The 19,618-nt window shown below is 44.7% G+C and overlaps 1 protein-coding gene across 6 annotated transcripts in view; it reads right to left on the reverse strand.

The window, feature by feature from the left end:
- Positions 1-19,618, reverse strand: part of LOC109868286 (spermatid perinuclear RNA-binding protein-like) — a 135,374-nt gene that overhangs the window by 58,898 nt on the left and 56,858 nt on the right. For all 6 annotated transcript variants that reach the window (XM_031802603.1, XM_031802604.1, XM_031802606.1 and 3 more), the window contains one exon: positions 9,216-9,394. In XM_031802603.1, coding sequence (XP_031658463.1) covers positions 9,216-9,218 — 3 coding nt within the window. In that variant the 5' untranslated portion in view covers positions 9,219-9,394. The remainder of the gene's footprint in view (positions 1-9,215; positions 9,395-19,618) is intronic.

The raw sequence follows: 19,618 nt of genomic DNA on the forward strand, positions 1-19,618 counted from the left end.
CGCCCGCCATCCCTGGAGATAGATGGAGATCCTAGAGGGATTGTGTGTGTGTGTGTGCGCGTGCGTGTGTGTTTATATATATATCTGGGTGTGTACACACGGAGGGAAAATCCAATGAAAAGACAATAAGGAAGCAGAGCTCTGTGCTGTGGCTTTGCAGTGCAGAGTGTTTGAGCTCCAAGGTCATCCCCACTCTCCTTACCAGCCCAGCTAGCGTTAGCACGGCCCTCATCATCGAGGGTTATTTATGAACACCCTCCGCCTCCCCTCCCACCCCGTCCACCCCTCCAGTTTTTAATAATTCATGGTGCTGCCTGCACTCCCCTGAGGCTCAACTCCAGAGTCAGGGGTAGGGACCATTAATCAATCCCTGATCTCTCTCTTCTCTTCCTCCACCTCTCTTTCCCTTTTTCTCTTCCTCTCCTTTCTAATTCCCCCCTCTTCCTCTGACTCCCTACCTTTTCCTCTCTTGTCCTCTCTCTTTCTCCCTGTTCATCTCCTCTCTCTCGTTCCCCCCCCCCCTTCTCTTTGCTGATGTTCAATAGTGCTACATCGTCAGCCAGACTTCTTCGGCACTGCAATGTTTCACGCCGGCACTACTCAGATCGACCTCTCTTGGCCCAACTGGTCCTTTACTGCTCAGAGTAATATTACACATCCCCTTACCTGCAGCCAACCTCACTGTGTCGTTACCACAATCACATCCAATTGCATTTGTCACATGCGCCGAAATCAACAGGTGTAGACATTACAGTGAAATGCTTACTTACAAGCCCTTAACCAACAGGTGTAGACATTACAGTGAAATGCTTACTTACAAGCCCCTAAACAACAGGTGTAGACCTTACAGTGAAATGCTGACTTACAAGCCCCTAACCAACAGCTGACCTTACAGTGAAATGCTGACTTACAAGCCCCTAAACAACAGGTGTAGACATTACAGTGAAATGCTGACTTACAAGCCCTTAATCAACAGGTGTAGACATTACAGTGAAATGCTTACTTACAAGCCCTTAACCAACAGGTGTAGACATTACAGTGAAATGCTTACTTACAAGCCCCTAAACAACAGGTGTAGACCTTACAGTGAAATGCTGACTTACAAGCCCTTAACCAACAGGTGTAGACCTTACAGTGAAATGCTGACTTACAAGCCCTTAACCAACAGGTGTAGACATTACAGTGAAATGCCTGGTTACAAGCCCTTAACCAACAGGTGTAGACATTACAGTGAAATGCTTACTTACAAGCCCCTAACCAACAGCTGACCTTACAGTGAAATGCTGACTTACAAGCCCCTAAACAACAGGTGTAGACATTACAGTGAAATGCTGACTTACAAGCCCCTAAACAACAGGTGTAGACATTACAGTGAAATGCTTACTTATAAGCCCTTAACCAACAGGTGTAGACATTACAGTGAAATGCCTGGTTACAAGCCCTTAACCAACAGGTGTAGACATTACAGTGAAATGCTGACTTACAAGCCCCTAACCAACAGGTGTAGACATTACAGTGAAATGCCTGGTTACAAGCCCTTAACCAACAGGTGTAGACATTACAGTGAAATGCTGACTTACAAGCCCCTAACCAACAGGTGTAGACATTACAGTGAAATGCCTGGTTACAAGCCCTTAACCAACAGGTGTAGACCTTACAGTGAAATGCTTACTTACAAGCCCTTAACCAACAGGTGTAGACATTACAGTGAAATGCTTACTTACAAGCCCTTAACCAACAGGTGTAGACCTTACAGTGAAATGCTGACTTACAAGCCCCTAAACAACAGGTGTAGACATTACAGTGAAATGCTGACTTACAAGCCCTTAAACAACAGGTGTAGACCTTACAGTGAAATGCTTACTTACAAGCCCCTAAACAACAGGTGTAGACATTACAGTGAAATGCTGACTTACAAGCCCCTAAACAACAGGTGTAGACATTACAGTGAAATGCTGACTTACAAGCCCCTAAACAACAGGTGTAGACATTACAGTGAAATGCCTGGTTACAAGCCCTTAACCAACAGTGGTAGACATTACAGTGAAATGCTGACTTACAAGCCCTTAACCAACAGGTGTAGACATTACAGTGAAATGCTGACTTACAAGCCCCTAACCAACAGGTGTAGACATTACAGTGAAATGCTGACTTACAAGCCCTTAACCAACAGGTGTAGACATTACAGTGAAATGCTTACTTACAAGCCCTTAACCAACAGGTGTAGACATTACAGTGAAATGCTTACTTACAAGCCCCTAACCAACAGGTGTAGACATTACAGTGAAATGCTGACTTACAAGCCCTTAACCAACAGGTGTAGACCTTACAGTGAAATACTGACTTACAAGCCCTTAACCAACAGGTGTAGACCTTACAGTGAAATACTTACAAGCCCCTAACCAACAGGTGTAGACATTACAGTGAAATGCCTGGTTACAAGCCCTTAACCAACAGGTGTAGACCTTACAGTGAAATGCCTGGTTACAAGCCCTTAACCAACAGGTGTAGACCTTACAGTGAAATACTTACAAGCCCTTAACCAACAGGTGTAGACATTACAGTGAAATGCCTGGTTACAAGCCCTTAACCAACAGGTGTAGACCTTACAGTGAAATGCCTGGTTACAAGCCCTTAACCAACAGGTGTAGACCTTACAGTGAAATACTTACAAGCCCCTAACCAACAGGTGTAGACATTACAGTGAAATGCCTGGTTACAAGCCCTTAACCAACAGGTGTAGACCTTACAGTGAAATACTTACAAGCCCTTAACCAACAGGTGTAGACCTTACAGTGAAATGCCTGGTTACAAGCCCTTAACCAACAGGTGTAGACCTTACAGTGAAATGCTTACTTACAAGCCCTTAACCAACAGGTGTAGACATTACAGTGAAATGCTTACTTACAAGCCCTTAACCAACAGGTGTAGACCTTACAGTGAAATGCTTACTTACAAGCCCTTAACCAACAGGTGTAGACATTACAGTGAAATGCTTACTTACAAGCCCTTAACCAACAGGTGTAGACCTTACAGTGAAATGACTTAACAAAAATGAAATAAATAACAATAAGAAATAAAAAGGTAACAAATAATTCATCTTAGTAAGCATCTATGGCCTTTTGCCAGGCCGTCATTGTAAATAAGAATTTGTTCTTAATTGACCTGCCTGGTAAAATATGTTAAATAAATATAAAAAATATATATGTTGAAGATATTCAACAGACTTCCCGGTTTGTGATCTACTGAGCAAGCACTGCATTGAGCTGTATGTACGTATGCCTACTGTAGAAAATAGCCCCAGCTTTCATGGTGTAACAAAAGAGATGAACGTGTGAAGAGTTTGATTCCAAAACACGATAAACTCCAATTTTTCACATTTGCATGTGATGAATTCTCTTGGGTCCCTGTCTAAAATGAATGCTCGTGGGTCCCTGTCTGAAATGAATGCTCGTGGGTCCCTGTCTGAAATGAATGCTCGTGGGTCCCTGTCTAAAATGAATGCTCGTGGGTCCCTGTCTGAAATGAATGCTCGTGGGTCCCTGTCTGAAATGAATGTTCGTGGGTCCCTGTCTGAAATGAATGCTCGTGGGTCCCTGTCTGAAATGAATGCTTGTGGGTCCCTGTCTGAATTGAATGCTCATGGGTCCCTGTCTGAAATGAATGTTCACGGATCCCTGTCTGAAATGAATGTTCATGGGTCCCTGTCTGAAATGAATGTTCATGGGTCCCTGTCTGAAATGAATGTTCATGGGTCCCTGTCTGAAATGAATGCTCTTGGGACCCTGTCTGAAATGAATGTTCATGGGTCCCTGTCTGAAATGAATGTTCATGGGTCCCTGTCTGAAATGAATGTTCATGGGTTCCTGTTTGAAATGAATGCTCTTGGGACCCAGTCTGAAATGAATGTTCATGGGTCCCTGTCTGAAATGAATGTTCATGGGTCCCTGTCTGAAATGAATGTTCATGGGTCCCTGTCTGAAATGAATGCTCTTGGGACCCTGTCTGAAATGAATGTTCATGGGTCCCTGTCTGAAATGAATGTTCATGGGTCCCTGTCTGAAATGAATGTTCATGGGTTCCTGTTTGAAATGAATGCTCTTGGGACCCAGTCTGAAATGAATGTTCATGGGTCCCTGTCTGAAATGAATGTTCATGGGTCCCTGTCTGAAATGAATGTTCATGGGTCCCTGCCTGAAATGAATGTTCATGGGTCCCTGTCTGAAATGAATGCTCATGGGTCCCTGTCTATATGTATGAATTATGGCTGCTCTCATATTTTTTAAACATGGTCTTAAAATGTGTTTTTTTGCTAAACGTAATATGTGCTTTATCCAAAGCCATCTGTTTAGAGAGTTGGGACATGTAGTTGAAACAAAGTAATTATTTATTTATTTATTTATTATGTATCGATACGTTATTACATGCAACTGTTTAAAACCCAATCTGAATACTTTTTCTATAGTTCTGTAGGCTATACAGCTTTTTGCCACAAAACATTGATTATTTGTCTCTCTAAAATAATATTATCTTGCAATATACAGTGCCTTGCGAAAGTATTCGTCTGGACTTTGACTTGGCCATTCTAACACCTGATATGTTTATTTTTGAACCATTCCATTGTAGATTTTGCTTTATGTTTTGGATCATGGAAGACAAATCTCCGTCCCAGTCTCAGGTCTTTTGCAGACTCCATCAGGTTTTCTTCCAGAATGGTCCTGTATTTGGCTCCATCCATCTTCCCATCAATTTTAACCATCTTCCCTGTCCCTGCTGAAGAAAAGCAGGCCCAAACCATGATGCTGCCACCACCATGTTTGACAGTGAGGATGGTGTGTTCAGGGTGATGAGCTGTGTTGCTTTTACGCCAAACATAACGTTTTGCATTGTTGCCAAAAAGTTCAATTTTGGTTTCATCTGACCAGAGCACCTTCTTCCACATGTTTGGTGTGTCTCCCAGGTGGCTTGTGGCAAACTTTAAACAACACTTTTTATGGATATCTTTAAGAAATGGCTTTCTTCTTGCCACTCTTCCATAAAGGCCAGATTTGTGCAATATACGACTGATTGTTGTCCTATGGACAGAGTCTCCCACCTCAGCTGTAGATCTCTGCAGTTCATCCAGAGTGATCATGGGCCTCTTGGCTGCATCTCTGATCAGTCTTCTCCTTGTATGAGCTGAAAGTTTAGAGGGACGGCCAGGTCTTGGTAGATTTGCAGGGGTCTGATACTCCTTCCATTTCAATATTATCGCTTGCACAGTGCTCCTTGGGATGTTTAAAGCTTGGGAAATCTTTTTGTATCCAAATCCGGCTTTAAACTTCTTCACAACAGTATCTCGGACCTGCCTGGTGTGTTCCTTGTTCTTCATGATGCTCTCTGCGCTTTTAACGGACCTCTGAGACTATCACAGTACAGGTGCATTTATACGGAGACTTGATTACACACAGGTGGATTGTATTTATCATCATTACTCATTTAGGTCAACATTGGATCATTCAGAGATCCTCACTGAACTTCTGGAGAGAGTTTGCTGCACTGAAAGTAAAGGGGCTGAATCATTTTGCACGCCCAATTTTTCAGTTTTTGATTTGTTAAAAAAGTTTGAAATATCCAATAAATGTTGTTCCACTTCATGATTGTGTCCCACTTGTTGTTGATTCTTCACAAAAAAATACAGTTTTATATCTTTATGTTTGAAGCCTGAAATGTGGCAAAAGGTCGCAAAGTTCAAGGGGGCCGAATACTTTCGCAAGGCACTGTATATACAGTACCAGTCAAAAGTTTGGACACACCTACTCATTATACGGTTTTTCCTATTTTTTTTTTATACTATTTTCTACATTGTAGAATAATAGTGAAGACATCAAAACTACGAAATAACACATGGAATCATATGACCCCTCCTGTCTCAGCCTCCAGCATTTATGCTGCAATAGTTTATGTGTCGGGGGGTGTCCTGTCTTATCCAGTGTCCTGTGGGAATTTAAGTATGCTCTCTCTCTAATTCTCTCTCTATTTTTCTCTCTTTCTTTCTTTCTCCCTCTCTCTCTGAGGACCTGAGCCCTAGGACCATGCCTCAGGACTACCTGGCCTGATGACTCCTTGCTGTCCCCAGTCCACCTGGTATTGCTGCTGCTCCAGTTTCAACTGTTCTGCCTGCGGCTATGGAACCCTGACCTGTTCACCGGACGTGCTACCTGTCCCTGACCTGCTGTTTTCAACTCTTTAGAGACAGCAGGAGTGGTAGAGATACTCTGAATGATCGGCTATGAAAAGTTAAATGACATTTACTCCTGAGGTGCTGACCTGTTGCACCCTCTACAACCACTGTGATTATTATTATTTGATCCTGCTGGTCATCTATGAACACTTGAACATCTTGGCCATGTTCTGTTATAATCTCCAACCGGCACAGCCAGAAGGGGACTGGCCACCCCTCATTCCTCTCTAGGTTATTTCCTAGGTTCCGGCCTTTCTAGGGAGTTTTTCCTAGCCACCGTGCTTCTACACCTACATTGCTTGCTGTTGGGGTTAGGCTGGGTTTCTGTACAGCACTTTGTGACATCAGCTGATGTAAGAAGGGCTTTATAAATACATTTGATTGATATAGTAACCCAAAAAGTGTTAACTTCTCTAGGGTAGGGGGCAGAATTTGGAATTTTGGATGAAAAGCATGGCCAAATTAAACTGCCTTCTACTCAGGCCCAGAAGATAGGATATGCATATAATTAGTAGATTTCGATAGAAAACACTCTAAAGTTTCCGAAACTGTTAAAATAATGTCTGTGAGTATAACAGAACTGATTTGGCAGGCGAAACCCTGAGAAGAATCCATTCAGGAAGTAGGATTTTGTTGTTGTTGTTGGAGTTTTCTATTCAATGCCATTACAGTATCCATTGACTTAGGACTCAAATTGCAGTTCCCATGCCTTCCACTAGATGTCAACAGTCTTTAGAAATTGTTTCAGGCTTGTGTTCTGAAAAATGAGGGAGTAAGAGCAGTCTGAATGAGTGGACCCTGCCGTGTCACAGAGCTTTTTCATGGCCTCGACCGAGAGAGTGCCTTTCTTGTTTACCTTTTATATTGACAACGTTATTGTCCGGTTGAAATATTATAGATTATTTAGGCTACAAACAACCTGAGGATGTAATATAAACATCGTTTGACATGTTTCTATGAACTTTACGGATACAATTTGGATTTTTTTGTCTGCCTGTTGTGACTACGTTTGAGCCTGTGGATTACTGAAGAAAATACACAAACAAAACGGAGGTTTTCGGATATAAAGAGAGAATTTATCGAACAAAAGGAACATTTATTGAATAAATGAATGTCTTCTGAGTGCAAACATATGAAGGTCATCAAAGGTAAGTGATTAATTTGATCTCTATTTCTGACTTGTGTAACTCTTCTACTTGGCTGGTTACTGTTTGTAATGATTTGTCTGCTGGGCTATGTTCTCAAATAATTGTACGGTATGCTTTCGCGGTAAAGCATTTTAAAAATCTGACACTGTGGTTGGATTCACAAGAAGTTAATCTTTAAGCCTATGAAAAATAGTTGTATCTTTTCTGAATTTTTATAATGAGTATTTCTGTATTTGAATTTGGCGCTCTGCAATCTCACTGGATGTTGGCCAGGTGGGACGCTAGCGTCCCTCATACCCTAGAGAGGTTAAACAAATCAAAATATATTTTAGATTCTTCAAAGTAGCCTCTCTTTGCCTTGATGACAGCATTCTCTCAACCAGCTTCACCTGGAATGCTTTTCCAACAGTCTTGAAGGAGTTTCCACATATGGTGAGCACTTGTTGGCTGCTTTTCCTTCGCTCTGTGGTCCAACTCATCCCAAACTATCTCAATTGGGTTAATTAAGGTCGGGTGATTGTGGACGCCAGGTCATCTGATGCAGCACTCCATCACTCTCCTTCTTGGTCAAATAGCCCGTACACAGCCTGGAGGTGTGTTGGGTCATTGTCCTGTTGAAATACAAATGATAGTCCCACTAAGCGCAAACCAGATGGGATGGCGTGTCTCTGCGGTAGCCATGCTGGGTAAGTGTGCCTTGAATTCTAAATAAATCACTGACAGTGTTACCAGCAAATCACCCTCACACCTCCTCCTCCATGTTTTATGGTGGGAACCACACATACAGAGATCATCTGTTCACCTACTCTGCGTCTCACAAAGACATGGCAGTTGGAATCCAAAATCTCAAATTTGGACTCATTAGACCAAAGGACAGATTTCCACCGGTCTTATGTCCATTGCTCGTGTTTCTTGGCCCAAGCAAGTCTCTTCTTATTATTGGTGTCCTTTAGTAGTGGTTTCTTTGCAGCAATTTGACCATGAAGGCCCGATTCACGCAGTCTTCTCTGAACTGTTGATGTTGAGATGTGTTTGTTACTGGGGCTGATAACTGGGGCTGATAACTCTAATGAACTTATCCTCTGCAGCAGAGGTATCTCTGGGTCTTCCTTTCCTGTGGCGGTCCTCATGAGAGACAGTTTCATCATAGCGCTTGATGGTTTTTGCGACTGCACTTGAAGAAACTTTCAAAGTTCTTGAAATTTTCCAGATTGACTGACCTTCAAGTCTTAATGTAATGATGGACTGTTGTTTCTCTTTGCTTATATAAGCTGTTCTTGCCATAATATGGGCTTGGTCTTTTACGAAATAGGGCTATCTTCTGTATACCACCCCTACCATGTCACAACACAACTGATTGGCTCAAACGCATTAAGAATGCATACTTTTAACAAGGCACACGTGTTAATTGAAATAAATTCCAGGTGACTACTTCATGAAGCTGGTTGAGAGAATGTGCAAAGCTGTCATCAAGGCAAAGCGGACGGCTACTTTGAAGAATATCAAATATTTGTTGGTTACTACATGTGTTATTTAATCATTTTGATGTCTTCACTATTATTATACAATGTAGAAAATAGTACAAATATATATAACATTTTTTGAATGAGTAGGAGTGTCCAAAGTTTGACTGGTACTGTCTTTTCACAAGCCCTTAAGGGGAAAAAAAGCTCTCTCTTTCACAAGATGTGTTCTTAATTCATTGAAATTTACCAACATTTCTGAAAAATCCATATATGGCATTTTGGAACTCTTAAACTCTTGATATTGACACTACTCATCCTAAACATTCTGACAGGAAGCTCTTGCACAAGCAAAAACACACACACACACACACTACTTACCATGCCTGCGAAAGGAGTGGGTGCTCTTTGTCCGTCTCCTTGTGTGGCCCGGGTGTGTTGCCGGGGCAGCTCTGTGTTGTCAGGACAGGTCAGGGGTCTCCTCTGCTCTCTGACTCCTCCTCATACGCTCCCCTCAGAGCCCCCTGCCTACAGACCTGATCTGCTTCCCTCTGTCTCACCTGGAGATGGAGGGAGGAGAGAGAGAGAGATGGATGGCGAGAGGCAGAGAGAGGGATGAGGGAGAAACGAGAGAGACAAAGGGAAGACTGATCATTGAGATTCACGATTCGCGGCCATTGCCGCACCCCCCCCCAAAAACCCACCACCTAAGCCCATTTTTTTAATGCAGAAGAAACATTGCAGCTGCAGTAATACATACTCCCTCTTTGCCCCCTTCCTCTTTCTGTTAAAGCTTCAAACCCTGTGTCTCATCTACACCTCCCCATCTGCACTCAGTTGATACTGTACACACACTCCCTGTTTCATTCATAACACGCCCACACACACACACACACACACACACACACACACACACACACACACACACACACACACACACACACACACACACACACACACACACACACACACACACACACACACACACACTTCTCTGCAGGGGTTAGGGCCTAGTCTTTGTCTGCTGGTGGAGTAAGAGGAGATGAGAGAGCGCGGCTAAACTAAAGACGAGACGGTCGTGGTCTTATTCATATTTCATGATGCTACGCTTGTTTTTATAGGCTGATACGCACACACACACACACACACACACACACACACTGACAGATACATACACAAAACACACAATGACAGACAGATACGCCAGCGCACCACACACACATATTCAAAAGACGCTCCAGTTTGGGTGATTTATCTAGCCTAAATGATTCCACTGCCCACTCAAGCCTGTCCTATCGGTCTGTCAGCTCTTCCCTGTACTCTCCTTTCTCTGGCCTCGTCTGCTCCTTTTGTTGGAACCATTCGGCCGAGCAGATTAAGTCCAATTCATCATAATCATCAACTATCGTCTATGTATCACAGATTAACCAGGGGAGTCCGTCAGGGTAAAGTTTGACCCGTTAATCCCACTGGTCATCTGCATTAATCCAGCCATGTTCCTAATGTGGTTTCCCTGGAAAACAATCTCCATTCTCATGGATTAGGTCAACTAGGCAGCTACGCCAGGCTGTGCCACGTGGCACGTGGGCAAAGGGGAGGGCTGGAGGCCCAGGGAGAGACGCCCAAGAGGATAGGACACATACACAGGTCACACGCCCTCCATGCGTCAAGAGGGCAGAGGGCAGATACATTGGGGATTTGTCGTAAACAACAGCCGTATAGCAGAGGTGAAACCCTACCCAATCCTCCCCGCCCTGTCCTGTATGGAATGCCGTTAGGGTCCCCCGTGTCTCAATACCTAGCATCAATACCCATCAACCAGGACACTCTTGACTCCTGACACACTCTCCAGCAGTCTCTCTAGCTGCTCTGCACTGCAGTGTTTTTGACTGGGTAGTGCTGTGCTATAGATAAAACCTTTCCATACCACAACTAGGCCACAGGGACACTTTATGGGTTTAACTAGCCACATGCAACGCAACCAACCAACCACCAGTCAACAAACCAACCAACCATCCACCAACCACACACAACACCACTAAAGCAATACCACACCACGGGAACTGTGTGGAGGAGCTGTATAGAGGAGCTGTATAGAGGAGCTGTATGGAGGAGCTGTATGGAGGAGCTGTGTGGAGGAGCTGTATAGAGGAGCTGTATAGAGGAGCTGTATGGAGGAGCTGTATGGAGGAGCTGTATGGAGGAGCTGTATGGAGGAGCTGTGTGGAGGAGCTGTATAGAGGAGCTGTATAGAGGAGCTGTATAGAGGAGCTGTATAGAGGAGCTGTATAGAGGAGCTGTATAGAGGAGCTGTATAGAGGAGCTGTATGGAGGAGCTGTATGGAGGAGCTGTATAGAGGAGCTGTATAGAGGAGCTGTATGGAGGAGCTGTATGGAGGAGCTGTATAGAGGAGCTGTATAGAGGAGCTGTATAGAGGAGCTGTATGGAGGAGCTGTATAGAGGAGCTGTATAGAGGAGCTGTATAGAGGAGCTGTATAGAGGAGCTGTATAGAGGAGCTGTATGGAGGAGCTGTATGGAGGAGCTGTATAGAGGAGCTGTATGGAGGAGCTGTATGGAGGAGCTGTATAGAGGAGCTGTATAGAGGAGCTGTATAGAGGAGCTGTATGGAGGAGCTGTATGGAGGAGCTGTATAGAGGAGCTGTATAGAGGAGCTGTATGGAGGAGCTGTATGGAGGAGCTGTATGGAGGAGCTGTATAGAGGAGCTGTATAGAGGAGCTGTATGGAGGAGCTGTATGGAGGAGCTGGATAGAGGAGCTGTATGGAGGAGCTGTATAGAGGAGCTGTATAGAGGAGCTGTATAGAGGAGCTGTATAGAGGAGCGAGCTGTATAGAGGAGCTGTATAGAGGAGCTGTATAGAGGAGCTGTATGGAGGAGCTGTATAGAGGAGCTGTATGGAGGAGCTGTATGGAGGAGCTGTATAGAGGAGCTGGATAGAGGAGCTGTATAGAGGAGCTGTATGGAGGAGCTGTATAGAGGAGCTGTATGGAGGAGCTGTATAGAGGAGCTGTATAGAGGAGCTGTATAGAGGAGCTGTATAGAGGAGCTGTATGGAGGAGCTGTATAGAGGAGCTGTATAGAGGAGCTGTATGGAGGAGCTGTATAGAGGAGCTGTATAGAGGAGCTGGATAGAGGAGCTGTATAGAGGAGCTGTATAGAGGAGCTGTATAGAGGAGCTGTATAGAGGAGCTGTATAGAGGAGCTGTATGGAGGAGCTGTATAGAGGAGCTGTATAGAGGAGCTGTATAGAGGAGCTGTATGGAGGAGCTGTATAGAGGAGCTGGATAGAGGAGCTGTATGGAGGAGCTGTATAGAGGAGCTGTATGGAGGAGCTGTATAGAGGAGCTGTATAGAGGAGCTGTATAGAGGAGCTGGATAGAGGAGCTGTATAGAGGAGCTGTATAGAGGAGCTGTATGGAGGAGCTGTATAGAGGAGCTGGATAGAGGAGCTGGATAGAGGAGCTGTATAGAGGAGCTGTATAGAGGAGCTGTATAGAGGAGCTGTATGGAGGAGCTGTATAGAGGAGCTGGATAGAGGAGCTGTATAGAGGAGCTGTATGGAGGAGCTGTATAGAGGAGCTGTATAGAGGAGCTGTATAGAGGAGCTGTATGGAGGAGCTGTATGGAGGAGCTGTATAGAGGAGCTGTATAGAGGAGCTGTATAGAGGAGCTGTATAGAGGAGCTGGATAGAGGAGCTGTATAGAGGAGCTGTATGGAGGAGCTGGATAGAGGAGCTGTATAGAGGAGCTGTATAGAGGAGCTGTATAGAGGAGCTGGATAGAGGAGCTGTATGGAGGAGCTGTATGGAGGAGCTGTATAGAGGAGCTGTATGGAGGAGCTGGATAGAGGAGCTGTATAGAGGAGCTGTATAGAGGAGCTGGATAGAGGAGCTGTATGGAGGAGCTGTATGGAGGAGCTGGATAGAGGAGCTGTATAGAGGAGCTGTATAGAGGAGCTGTATAGAGGAGCTGTATGGAGGAGCTGTATAGAGGAGCTGTATAGAGGAGCTGTATAGAGGAGCTGTATGGAGGAGCTGTATAGAGGAGCTGTATAGAGGAGCTGTATGGAGGAGCTGTATAGAGGAGCTGTATAGAGGAGCTGTATGGAGGAGCTGTATAGAGGAGCTGTATAGAGGAGCTGTATAGAGGAGCTGTATAGAGGAGCTGTATAGAGGAGCTGGATAGAGGAACTGTATAGAGGAGCTGTATAGAGGAGCTGTATAGAGGAGCTGTATAGAGGAGCTGTATAGAGGAGCTGTATAGAGGAGCTGGATAGAGGAGCTGGATAGAGGAGCTGGATAGAGGAGCTGTATAGAGGAGCTGTATAGAGGAGCTGTATGGAGGAGCTGTATGGAGGAGCTGTATGGAGGAGCTGGATAGAGGAGCTGGATAGAGGAGCTGTATAGAGGAGCTGTATAGAGGAGCTGGATAGGTTCAAGGCTGTCGTTAAGGATTGTTGTAAACACTAACCACCCTTGGTTTAGTCACACATGGTGGTTCTCATAAGTGCAGTTTTCCATCAACTGTCATGCCTCTAGCCTAGTTCCAGATCATTGCGACCAGTCATTGTGACTATATGAGTTGGCAAGACAGCACAAGACAGGTGGTCTTCTATGAACGTTTGAGCATTTTGAAGAACGATCTGGCCTTAATGGCCATGTACTTTAATCATCTCCACCCGGCACAGCCAGAAGAGGACTGGGCACCCCTCAGAGCCTGGTTCCTGAGTTATTTCTAGCCACCATGCCTCTATATCTGCATTGCTTGCTCTCTGGGGTTTTAGGCTCGTTTTTTTTTATAAGCACTTTGTGACAACTGCTGTTGAGAAAAGGGCTATATAAATACATTTGGTTATTTACAAAACAGATCTGGGTCCAGGCTATAATGGCTCCACTTTATGAAAAAGCTCACTTTGTGTTTACATTTAAACTCACAGTGATACTATCCAGATATGGCCTTGTCACATGTCACAGTCTCATAACAGGAAGTGACCTCGCCCACTCAAGAACCATTATGCGAAACTTCACCAGGAAGTAGATAATAGTCATAACATAACAACAATGGGGGATGGGAGATGTGGGCGGGTCACGGCAACAACTTTCAGTTGAGAACAGAGAGATCCAGTATCACCTAACCTGTTCATGTGAAACACAACAAACGTATTCATCAACTAAAGGGAGTGTAGTTCTGTAAATAATAGAAGTTACCCAACACGAGGCCTACTAGTTTGGCAAATAGCAAATCATCTGGAGAGAGAGAGATGCTGTAACCGGTATGATGACATTTCTACGTTTCTGTGCAGTTACACGAAGCAGCTCCTCCATACAGCTCCTCTTATTCCCTCCTGTTGATGCTGTGATCGAAGAGAAAACTCTGAAGCGAGTGAAGAAGTCGCTGACATTTTTCCAGACATGCAGAAATATTTCGATTCTAGCTAGCCTCCATCTAGCCACCAGTGAGAGGAGAGCAGTATCTGTAAGGTAAGTGTACATCACAGTGAGTCCTACCTGCCGGTGAGTGTGAGTGTGTGTGTGTGTGTGTGTGTGTGTGTGTGTGTGTGTGTGTGTGTGTGTGTGTGTGTGTGTGTGTGTGTGTGTGTGTGTGTGTGTGTGTGTGTGTGTGAGTGAGTGAGTGAGATTATGTGTGTGCTAGCACGTGCAAGCGTGCGTTCGTGCACGTGCAAGCGTGCGTTCGTGCACGTGCCTTCTTGCCCGCCTGTGAGTGTAATACAAATGGCTCTTCAGCAGTCGGTCCCGTGCAGCCTGTCCTGTCCTCTGCTGCCCGTAGTGAACTCATTCGCCCTACAGACTTGAGGAAAATGAACTGGGTGACAGCCACTTAACCATGGGAATGACTCCACTGAGACGGAAACCACAGAGCTATCAAAAAGCCAGCAGCCAGCCTAGGGCTGGGCGATATATTGAAATTCATTTGATGAATTCAAAATGATGTCTCCGTCGCTCCTTCTGTGCTGTGTGCACTTGTGCACCTTCCCACTTGGACACAGACACCAAACCCATCCCACTGCCGCTCACAACAACAAAGATGAAAGATCACATCTTCCTCCCTGACAACAAGCGGTTTCAACTTGGTATTTGCGTTTGAGGTTTGGTCCAACAGAGTCAGTCGATTTCCCCTTCTAACAATGCCCTTTTTACGTCTCAACTGACAAAATTGAGAACAGAGCAGACCCCACTACAACGGGAGTATCAATGAACATTATTGTGGAAAATTCATGCTAGCTGGCTAGTCTGTGATTTATAAATGTGCAATGAGCATAAAAAAAGACGGATTTATATAAGGAATTGACAACTCGTTCTCATTTGGAGAAATAAGCATCTTCTTACCCGGGTAGGCCACTTGATTTCAACATCTAAACAAAATGAACAGGCCGTGTTGTTCAAACAGGTGGAGACGGACAGGAGGGTGTATTCATAACAGCTGTTATGACATAACAACTGTTCTACCTTAACAAGCAAATAGATCCAAGTTGACTAGCCCTGCGCTGAGACCTGCACTGTGCATGGTTCTGGTTCCATTTGTAACAAAAAAGGGCATCGACAGAGTTGAAAACCAGATCAGTGATTGTTGCAAAACACAGGTTAAACCATTTTGATCAAATAATGACATTATTTAAACTAAATGACTTGTTGCGGAAGGCTTATATTTCACCTAGGTATAAATGTACAAACCCTTAATTCATTAGATTAATCCTGACTGTTTGAAATTGTGCAACGAAGTGTATTTAGAGAAAACATTTTACAAAATGGAGATATATATCGCAAATCGCCCATTATTTGGAGAAAATCGAGATATGATTTTCAGAACATATCGCCCAGCCTTTCTCTGTCTGTCTGTCTGTCTGTCTGTCTGTCTGTCTGTCTGTCTGTCTGTCTGTCTGTCTGTCTGTCTGTCTGTCTGTCTGTCTGTCTGTCTGTCTGTCTGTCTGTCTGTCTGTCTGTCTGTCTGTCTGTCTGATTTCACCAAAATCTGTCTGTCTGTCTGTCTGATTTCACCAAAATCTGTCTGTCTGTCTGTCTGATTTCACCAAAATCTGTCTGTCTGTCTGTCTGTCTGTCTGTCTGTCTGTCTGTCTGTCTGTCTGTCTGTCTGTCTGTCTGTCTGTCTGTCTGTCTGTCTGTCTGTCTGTCTGTCTGTCTGTCTGATTTCACCAAAATCTGTCTGTCTGTCTGTCTGTCTGATTTCACCAAAATCTGTCTCTGTCTGTCAGTCTGTCTGCGGGAGATCGGCTGACAAGAGAACATGTAATATTGTCGTATTGCCCTCTCTCCCTTTCTCTGTCTGTCTGTCTGTCAGTCCGTCTGCGGGAGATCGGCTGACAAGAGAACATGTAATATTGTCGTATTGCCCTCTCTCCCTTTCTCTGTCTGTCTGTCTGTCTGGGGCTGACAAGAGAACATGTAATATTGTCGTATTGCCCTCTCTCCCTTTCTCTGTCTGTCTGTCTGTCTGGGGCTGACAAGAGAACATGTAATATTGTCGTATTGCCCTCTCTCCCTTTCTCTGTCTGTCTGTCTGTCTGGGGCTGACAAGAGAACATGTAATATTGTCGTATTGCCCTCTCTCCCTTTCTCTGTCTGTCTGTCTGTCTGGGGCTGACAAGAGAACATGTAATATTGTCGTATTGCCCTCTCTCCCTTTCTCTTCCGCTTGTTTTTCTTCTTACAGCCACACACAAAAAAAGGACAACGCACGTGCGCACAGATCTTGTTGGCCTGGGTTACACCCTGGGTGTTTTGCCGACATGACATAGGCCAGATACGATCTAGCAAACGACTAGCCAGGGACAACAGTTGAGTGTGTCAGTATAGGTTGACTGGCACTAGCTGATAAGATAAAGTTAATTTAGGCCCTTCCCTTGCTCTGCTCTGTGAGCCTGTGGCTGAGCGTGTGATACAGCAGCGGCAGTTGGCTCCCCTGGAAGAAGGGTCTCTATCTGTGCTGCTCCGCTATAGGCTAATCATCTTAGAGCACGGTGCTCCACAACGCGCGCACACACACACACTTGACTTCTCTCAACAGCCGTCTCAGAATACACCAGACACGGACCTAGTACTAATCGCTCACAGTGCGTGTTCTATATGTTCAGAGCCCAATGAATCCCGTTAAATGTTCAGCTGGTTGTACAGTAGTGGCCAAAAGTTTTGAGAATGACACAAATATTCATTTCCACAAAGTTTGCTGCTTCAGTGTCTTTAGATATTTTTGTCAGATGTTACTATGGAATACTGAAGTATAATTACAAGCATTTCATAAGTGTCAAAGGCGTTTATTGACAATTACATGAAGTTAATGTAAAGAGTCAATGTTTGCAGTGTTGACCCTTCTTTCTCAAGACCTCTGCAATCCGCCCTGGCATGCTGTCAATTAACTTCTGGGACACAATCTGACTGATGGCAGCTCATTCTTGCATAATCAATGCTTGGAGTTTGTCAGAATATGTGGGTTTTTGTTTGTCCACCCGACTCTTGAGGATTGACCACAAGTTCTCAATGGGATTAAAGTCTGGGGAGTTTCCTGGCCATGGACCCAAAATATCAATGTTTTGTTCCCCAAGCCACTTAGTTGTCACTATAACCTTATGGCAAGGTGCTCCATCATGCTGGAAAAGGCCTTGTTCGTCACCAAACTGTTCCTGGATGGTTGGGAGAAGTTGCTCTCGGAGGATGTGTTGGTACCATTCTTTATTTATGCTGTGTTCTTAGGTAAAATTGTGAGTGAGCCCACTCCCTTGGCTGAGAAGAAACCACACACATGACTGGTCTCAGGATGCTTTACTGTTGGCATGACACAGGACTGATGGAGCGCTCACCTTGTCTTCTCCAGACAAGCTTTTTTCCGGATGCCCCAAACAATCGGAAAGGGGATTCATCAGAGAAAATGACTTTAGTCCAGTCCTCAGCAGTCCAATCCCTGTTCCTTTTGCAGAATATCAGTCTGTCCCTGATGTTTTTCCTGGAGAGAAGTGGCTTCTTTGCCTCCCTTCTTGACACCAGGCCATCCTCCCCAAAAGTCTTCGCCTCACTGTGTGTGCAGATGCACTCACACCTGCCTGCTGCCATTCCTGAGCAAGCTCTGTACTGGTGGTGCCCCGATCCCACAGCTGAATCAACTTTAGGAGACGGTCCTGGCGCTTGCTGGACTTTCTTGGGCGCCTTGAATCCTTCCTCACAACAATTGAACCGCTCTCCTTGAAGTTCTTGATGATCTGATAAATGGTTGATTTTGGTGAAATCTTACTGGCAGCAATATCCTTGCCAGTGAAGCCCTTTTTGTGCGAAGCAATGATGACGGCATATGTTTCCTTGCAGGTAACCATGGTTGGCAGAGGAAGAACAATGATTCCAAGCACCACCCTCCTTTTGAAGCTTCCAGTCTGTTATTTGAACTCAATCAGCATGACAGAGTGATATCCAGCCTTGTCCTCGTCAACACTCGCACCTGTGTTCATGAGAGAATCACTGACATGATGTCAGCTGGTCCTTTTGTGGCAGGCCTGATATGCAGTGGAAATGTTGTTTGTGGATTCAGTTCATTTGCATGGCAAAGAGGGACTTTGCAATTAATTGCAATTCATCTGATCACTCTACATAACATTCTGGAGTATATGCAAGTTTCCATCATACAAACTGAGGCAGCAAACTTTGTGAAAATTAATATTTGTGTCATTCTCAAAACTTTTGGCCAAGACTGTATAGCATGAGTTTTTACTGATAAGCCTAGACTAGCAGGCCAGTTAGTCACCCAGTGATCTAAAACAACTCAATTAACCCCATTAAACACACACCAGAGAGAATAGTTAAAGCAGCCCCTCAGAACAGAACACACACACATAGAACAAGTGGGCTCCCTCTGCAGAGGATAATGGAGTGGGACTGCAGACAGACAGCGTGGTTCGGTTCTACGTCATCACATCAATAGCAAGCCAATGGAGCCAATGAGACGTTGTGTCGGCCTCACTCCCCAGTCAACATCTCACAAGGCCGAGCAGCGTACAGACAGAATAGTGTAGGACCCCTAGAAGGGCTTTGATTTGTTCAGAAAGGAGCGGAGAGGAGACATTAACATGGGAACAGATGTGCGAGGCTGTATTTAACCTAAGTGTTTCTGGATGAGAGCACTGACACAGTAAAAGCCTTGTTGGGTAGAGGAGATGGTTTAAAAAGACAGACGCCTGCTGTGACCGACTGGCTTGCCTTCCCCGAAAACAAAAAACTCTCTGCCCCCCTCCCCCCATCTTCTCTTCTCCTCTCCTAGCTCCTGCACCCTCTCTTTCTCCTCTTCTCTTACGCTTTCCTCTCCCTCTCTCCTCTCATTTCTCCATTCTCTCTCCACTCATCCATCCTCTCTTCTTCTCTCCTCTACCGTGGTCTCCCTTCTTGTCTTCTTCTCTAACCCATGGACTCCCACAGAGCAGAGACGTGCTGGTGCCAACAACACCTTTTCCTCCATCTCCCACTCTCCTTTACTTCTTTCTCTGACGAGTCAGGTTTCAAGGATGGTCTTTTTCTGGCATAGACAAACTACATCAATGCAACATCACTACTTTAACCAAAATAAAACATCACTACTTTAACCAAAATGAAATACTAAGAAAAAGGAGCTATTGAGATGTGGATCGTGGAGGTTATTTTTAACGAGATCATTTGGCAAGTGGCTAGTTTGCAACAACTACCAATGCAAAGTTTTTTTTTGCCTGCAAACATTGGTTTTGAATCGCAACGTCCTGGCATGTCTGCCT

Source organism: Oncorhynchus kisutch, linkage group LG23 (genome assembly GCF_002021735.2).
Source record: "Oncorhynchus kisutch isolate 150728-3 linkage group LG23, Okis_V2, whole genome shotgun sequence".
NCBI classification, from domain to species: domain Eukaryota; kingdom Metazoa; phylum Chordata; class Actinopteri; order Salmoniformes; family Salmonidae; genus Oncorhynchus; species Oncorhynchus kisutch.